Raw genomic sequence first — 7,540 nt, 5'->3', positions numbered from 1 at the left:
ACCCTATTGCTTAGCTTGCCATGATTATTCAAATCCAAAGTTGACATAAATAGGACTTTAAGGCCTTGAACCAGGCTTGTTTAAGGAGTCACTCCTTCAGCCTTATGAAATGTTCCATTGTAATTTTTTAACAATAATAGGAAGTATGAATAGAAATCTGTACCTTTCTTGTGTTTTCAGCTAGAAACGTTAATAAAATAATTTAGAAGTAGAAGGACATAGAATTCATTTGTTGTTCCATTTGTTGCACAGACTAAGAGATGGCACAACACATTACAACACTGTGAGAAAAAAATTTATTTTGTTCTACTATTAAAAAAACAAATTCACTGTCAATAAAAGATAAATACCATTTCCATAATTTAGAATACAACCAAAGTACACAGACCATAAGAAATTATATCCAAAATTTTGATAGCAGCTGCCCACTGAAATATTTAATAGAAACTTTCAGTTATAATGATCAGTAAAACGAAAAGGTTTGGCTTCTGACATATATAGGTGGTGCTGTAACTGTTTAGAACGCTTAGCTTCTAGTCGGAGCTGTCTAGTTCTCTCTCTGACAGCTTGTTGCTCTGCCATTTTTTCTATCCGTTTCCTTCTTAACCATCTGTAGAAAGAGACATAATCAGATTTGGTGAGTATCAACCCGAATACACTCTTCATGCTATAAAGTTACTACTATAGACAAAATAAATGGACATTTCTTTACAATGAAATACTGTCACAACACAAATTTTTAAGTATTAACTGAAAAATGTAAAGATTACACCCAAGGCTCATACAAGAAAGGACCGTTAGATTTGGGTCAAATGTTTGAAATTGTCTGTCTTATGATGAAACTGCCAACTTAATTGGTTTTTTAATAATAAACAATATTTTATGTGTGCTGTAGATCCTATTCTTTTTTTAGAAACAGGATTTCTTACTATTTGGTAGATTTCAAATAACTTACTCTTTGTAACTAGCTGTATTCTAAAATATTACTTAGCTAGGTTAAGAATACTATCATGCAGAAATGCTGCCTTACTCTTCTTATAGGTAAATTATAGAGCTTTTAAGTCCACAAAATAGTTCTTAAAATGAAAAGTAAGCCAAACATGAAAACATCAAAAGCAGGAAAGGAAAAGTCCACATTCTAACAAATTCAAGTCTTAAACCTTGTTTAAATAATAGCAAAAATAACTGCATATACATATATACCTGGTATGTAAGTGTGTATGTGGTATGTGTGTGTGTGTGTGTGTGCATGCAAATACATACACCTGGGTTCTTTTTTCAGAAATCTAAACAACTAAATAACTGTATTAGAAAAAAAGAAACTTACTAAATATCATAATCTGATGATAGTGTGGTCCTGAATTGGCTACTAGTTTAAGCAAATAAATTGTAAGTCATTTATGGGTCAGTTGGGGAATAAATGGATATGGGCTGGATATTTGGTAATATCATTAATGAAAAGCAGATTGCAGAATAACATATACAGTATGATCTCAATATTTTGAAATTGTAAATACATGTACAGAGAAATACTTAGTATGCACACTGGTGTTAATAGTCACAATTTCTGGGTGATGAAAATGTAACTTGAAACCGCTCCATTTCTACAATGCACACTTACTGTTTCTGTTATAATAAAAGGGTATGTTAGAAAAAGAAAAAGGAGGCTGGGCATGGTGGCTCACGCCTCTAATCTCAGCACTTTGGGAGGCCAAGGTGGGCGGATCACTTGAAGTCTGGAGTTTGAGACCAGCCTGAACAACATGGTGAGACCCCATCTCTACCAAAAAAATACAAAAATTAGCCAGGTGTGGTGGTGCACACCTGTGGTCCCAGCTACTCGGGAGGCTGAGGTGGGAAAATCACTTGAACCTGGGAGGGTGAGATTGCAGTGAGCTGAGATCATGCCACTGCACTCCAGCCTGGGTGACAGGAAAAGAAAAAGAAAAAGGAAGGAAGAGAAAAAGAAAAGAAGGAAAGAGCAAAAGAGACGAAAGAAGGAAATGAACTTCAAACAACTGGACTAAATATTCACATTTTGTCCCCCAACTCTCCCCACACTTGCTAGCAAAAATATGAAGCCACATCTGTATTGTCAGAATTAGGCAATGCAGTGTCTTACCCAAATAACTAAAAAATATCAGGTTTGCCTTAAATTACCAAAATATGTACCCAAATCTCTTTTGGTCTATACAGATTTTCCTCCTTAGTCCACCTGCCTTTCTTTTACTGGTAAATGCAACTTTTATTGGTTCCATTTATTGGTAAATATAGTGCATTTATTGGTTGCATTTATTGGTAAATTCAGTTTTTCTGAGGGCTATGTAGGAGAAGCTGTAACCAATCTTTGACTCATTTCTCACAGAAATAAGTAAACAATAAATAATAAGGTATCAAAGGCTATCACACTGGTGCCATAAGAAATAATTTAAGTATTGAAAAGTATCTTGAAGAAAAATTGGTATGCATATATATATATAACTCCACATATATAATATATATAATGGAGTTAAAGAATTATACGTTTTTAAAAGCATGAATTTAAAATTGAATAGGTACGTGCTGTAAGAGAAAACATTTTGAGGGTTTTTTTTTTCAATCTTAATTGATCATATAACTTTTAAAATGAACATGAGGAAGGAGGAGGGGGGAAATGCCCTGCCTTTAACTTACTGTTTAAAGGCCCTTTCCCGGCCTTCTGTTCCTTTAAGGAAGAATAAACACTCCTCTTGCTTTCTTAGTTCTTCTGTCTGTCTTTCTTTCATCTGCTCTTCGTGCTTTTTTTTAAGCCATAATCGAAAAGCTTGTTGTGGATCTCTGTTTTCCTGCTGATTAGAAAAACAAGCTTTACTTAGTTTAGATAAACAAGAACTACGTTTTGAAGCCCTGCTTATAGGATCCTACAAGAATACATTTCCTACTCTTCAATTTTTCATAATAATGCCAGCCTCATTACCTGCATTCCTAGTATCCAAACCAAATACATCACGCTTAAGTTTTAAGAATATCTTTCAGCAGTTACTTAACTGCTAAGCCCATTTTTCAAAACTGTAGTTCCTATTGTAAAGGGTAGCCATAAGGATTTTCAGTCATAAGAATTTTCTTATAAAGACAGCAGCCATGATAATTTTAACGTAAGAAAAAGCTAGTAGGAGTGGCTTATTTCGTGGTCCTTCAAAGTTCATGATGGATATTCTCTTCAGGGAATTTTCAAAAGTTGAAAGAGCTCAGATTTGGTACTCTTTACCCTTGAGAAAAGTGTCACCTCATGTGGATTCCTGGCTAGAATGCAAAGGAAAAGATACATTCATTTAATGCTTCCCCCAAATATAAGCTTTATGATCGAGCTTATATCTTGCATTTCCCTCATCTGTTTCCTATATCTTGCATTTTTTCCCTTGTTTGTAACCCACATTGCCAAATATGCTCTAGTCTAATTTAGAAGATTATTCAGGATCTTTGATGCACAACTGAACTTTGTGGAGAGGACCCCTGGATCTAAAGAATCATTGCCAAACACCTGGAAGTCTGGGAATTGCTAGAGATGACATAAAAATGTTCAATCGGGAGTTATAGATCAAAAGAATTCAGATACAAAGTAATAGATAGGAGGAATAAGTTCTGGTGTTCTATTACACAGTAGAGTGACTACAGTTAACAATAATGCATATTTCAAAATAATGAGGAGAGGATTTTTGAATGTTCTCATCATAAAGAAATGACAAGTGTTTGAGGTAATATGCTAATTACACAATGTGTACATGTATCAAAACATCACACTGTACTCCATAAATATGTGAAATTATGTGTCAATTAAATACAATTTTAAAGTTAAAATATTTTTAAAGAGTCAAGGATTCAGGGAGCAACACGCTACATGGGTATCCCCATTCTTTTGTTCTTTCAACAGATATTCATAGTATTTACTACATAGCAGGCACTAAAGTACTGGGTTGCAGTAATAAAATTAAGGTTTCCTCTCTCACACATTCTGTACTGTACAATACAGTAGCCACAAGTCATAAGTAGCTATTTAAATAAAATTTAAAATTCAGTTTCTCAGTCATACTAGCTACATTTCAAGTGCTTAACACACATGGCTAGCAGCTACTCAAATGGACAGTGCAAATACAGAAAATTTCCATCATCCCAGAAAGTTCTGTTGGGCAGTGTTCTGCACAGACAGGATAAAAATAAGTGACTGACTGATTGATTGACTGATCTGTCTAATTCAAAAGAAAATATGGGAAGGAGGGTAATAAAGGCAGCAGTGAGGAGAAAGGATGGTATTTAAATAGAAAGTGAGGGAGGAAGTTATGGGATATCTGGAGAAAAGCCAGTGGTAACAGTAAGAGCAAAGGAGCTAAGAAGGGCTTGTGTTTGGCATGATCAATAAATAACAAAGAAGTCAAAGTGAAGCTGTAGCAAAGTAGCTGAAGAGTGGAAGATGAAGTCAGGGAAGCAGCAGGGATCAGGTAATGTATAACCTTGCTGGCCATGGTAGGAACTTTGGATTTCATTTTGAGATGAGAAGCCATTGGGGGTTTCTGAGCATAAGTGACACAGTTTATTCACCATTTTAGAAATATCATTCTGGCTGCTATGTGGAAAACAGACTGAATGAGGGAGAGGCAAGGTAGAAGGGGGCTGGGTTATTAGGCTTTTGTAACAGTCCAGCCAACAGAAGAAAATAATGGTTTAGATTAGGGTAGTGGGACTCTGTATATGCACTGAAGATAGACCCAACATAGTTTGCTCAAAAATTGAATGGATAGTTTTATGTCATGCTTTAAATGATTATTTTTAAAATTATTCCAGGTTTATTAGTATAATAAAAATTGAAGAAAATATATTTTTAAAACAGGTAAATTACAGCAGAACTATCATCAAAATGATAAGACTGCACTGGTATGCAAAGATGTCACTGCATAAGATCATAGCAAATAACTCAAATAGTGGAGGGAACCAAAATAAAAAATTAGAGGAAAATAAAAAATTATAAAGATAAAATATGAATTATACAAACAATTAGTAATGGATTAAATTATCTGACTATAAAAAAGGATAAATGACTGAATTGGAGACTTTTGCATCCATCCATAAGGGAGTCATTGGTATCAGATTTACCCTTCTGCTCTAATTAGCCATAAAGCTAGACAAAATGTATGCAGCAGCTTGATTACTGAGAGTAAGAAAAAACATGATATAACCCCCATATTCACCCTGGCTCTGTACTTGGTGACACGTTCCAGACAACAGTATAGGAAGGAGGAGCCATAGCATCAAGCAGTCACTAGTCTCACTGGGCTCATGAAACAGAGATAGGAGTCTGGGGCTGCTGAGACAGCTGAATTTCCAGGGCAGGGTACTAGAAATGAAGCAGTCATGTGGAGGGATGCTCCAAGAGTCTGTGTGCGGGTTTCCCTTGGGTCTTGGCAAGGCCTGGGCTGCACATGTGTAGAGTGAGGCTCTGTAAAGTCTAACAGAGAGTAGCTGCTGTTAATGAAGAAGATAATAAAGGTTGCATAGTTTTGGAGACATTGGAGTTCCAATCCAACTATAGTGGGAAAACTTCATTGCTTACCTTGGTCAACCACTTACAACCCTGAAAAGGCCATGCTTTGGAAGTAAGGGTCATGTCCTGGAGTAAGGACCATGCTCTAGCACTAAGGACAAAAGCAAAATAAACCCATCCTAACAAAGCATAAAACAAAGTCTGACAGGATCAAGAGGATTCCTTACCAATCTAACTGCCTCCAAGAAAAAAATTCAATACCCTTTAAAGGAAAACAGTGTATTCTATATTTCCTTACAACTTTTATATTGGGTAAAGATCCACAGTCTATTAACCAATTAAAAAAAAATCACTGGATATCTAAAGAAACAAGAAAACGTGACCCATAATCCAGAGAAAGAGGCCTTCAACAGATTGATCCTAAGATGACATAGATATTGACATTTAGATACAAACAGGTCTAATATTTAAGAAATGAAAAGATGAATATAAAAAGGTCTAATATGTAAGAAATGAAAAGCTGAATATAATGAATAAACAGAGAATCTCAGTAAAGAAATGGAAACTTAAAAAAAATAAACTGATAGGAGGATCCAAGATGGCCAAATAGGAACAGCTCCAGTCTACAGCTCCCAGTGTGAGTGATGCAAAAGACGGGTGATTTCTGCATTTCCAACTGAGGTACCAGGTTCATCTCACTGGGGCTTGTCAGACAGTGGGTGCAGCCCACAGAGCACGGCGGGGCATCGCCTCACCCAGGAAGCGCAAGGGGTCGGGGAATTCCCTTTACTAGCTAAGGGAAGCTATGACAGATGGTACCTGGAAAATTGGGACACTCCCACCCTAATACTGCACTTTTCCAACGGCCTTAGCAAACGGCACACCAGAAGATTATATCCCGCACCTGGCTCAGAGGGTCCCACGCCCACAGAGCCTCGCTCACTGCTAACACAGCAGTCTGAAATCAAACTGCAAGGCCACAGTGAGGCTAGGTGAGGGATGTCCGCCATTGCTGAGGCTTAAGTAGGTAAACAAAGCAGCTGGGAAGCTCGAACTGGGTGGAGCCGACCACAGCTCAAGGAGGCCTGCCTGCCTCTGTAGACTCCACCTCTGGGGGCAGGGCATAGCTGAACAAAAGGCAGCAGAAACTTCTGCAGACTTAAACATCCCTGTCTGACAACTTTGAAGAGAGTAGTGGTTTTCCCAGCACGGAGTTTGAGATCTGAGAAAGGACAGACTGCCTCCTCAAGTGGGTCCCTGACGCCTGAGTAGGCTAACTGGGAGATACCTCCCAGTAGGGGCTGACTGACACCTCATACAGCCGGGTGCCCCTCTGAGACGAAGCTTCCAGAGGAAGGATCAGGCAGCAACATTTGCTGTTCTGCAATATTTGCTGTTCTGCAGCCTCCACTGGTGAGACCCAAGCAAACCAGGGTCTGGAGTGGACCTCCAGCAAACTCCAGCAGACCCGCAGGTGAGGGTCCTAACTGTTAGAAGGAAAACTAACAAACAGAAAGGACACCCACAACAAAACCCCATCTATACATCACCATCATCAAAGACCAAAGGTAGATAAAACCACAAAGATGGGAAGAAACCAGAGCAGAAAAGCTGAAAATTCTAAAAATCAGAGGGCCTCTTCTCCTGCAAAGGAACGCAGCTCCTCCCCAGCAATGGAACAAAGCTGGATGGAGAATGACTTTGATGAGTTGAGAGAAGAAGGCTTCAGACAATCAGTAATAACAAACTTCTCCGAGCTAAAGGAGGATGTTCAAACCCATCGCAAAGAAGCTAAAAACCTTGAAAAAAAAGATTAGATGAATGGCTGACTAGAATAAATAGTGTAGAGAAGACCTTAAATGACCTGATGGAGCTGAAAACCATGGCACAAGAACTACGCGACACATGCACAAGCTTCAGTAGCCAATTTGATCAAGTGGAAGAAAGGGTATCTGTGATTGAACATCAAATGAATGAAATGAAGCGAGAAGAGAAGTTTAGAGAAAAAAGAGTAAAAAGAAACGA

General features: G+C 37.8%; 1 protein-coding gene across 13 annotated transcripts in view; it reads right to left on the bottom strand.

The window, feature by feature from the left end:
• Nucleotides 1-273: 273 nt before the first annotated feature.
• CCDC181 (coiled-coil domain containing 181) overlaps nucleotides 274-7,540 on the bottom strand; it is a 66,163-nt gene continuing 58,896 nt past the window's right edge. For 7 of the 13 annotated variants that reach the window (XM_063648907.1, XM_054495522.2, XM_063648901.1 and 4 more), the window contains 2 exons: nucleotides 2,674-2,828; nucleotides 274-610 (listed from right to left, as the gene is read on the bottom strand). In XM_063648907.1, coding sequence (XP_063504977.1) covers nucleotides 451-610; nucleotides 2,674-2,828 — 315 coding nt within the window. In that variant the 3' untranslated portion in view covers nucleotides 274-450. The remainder of the gene's footprint in view (nucleotides 611-2,673; nucleotides 2,829-7,540) is intronic. The other 6 variants (XM_063648912.1, XM_063648931.1, XM_063648911.1 and 3 more) reach the window with 1 other exon arrangement.

This window comes from Pongo pygmaeus, chromosome 1, assembly GCF_028885625.2.
Source record: "Pongo pygmaeus isolate AG05252 chromosome 1, NHGRI_mPonPyg2-v2.0_pri, whole genome shotgun sequence".
Classification (NCBI taxonomy): Eukaryota; Metazoa; Chordata; class Mammalia; order Primates; family Hominidae; genus Pongo; species Pongo pygmaeus.
This window is presented reverse-complemented; position numbering and strand designations above follow the sequence as displayed.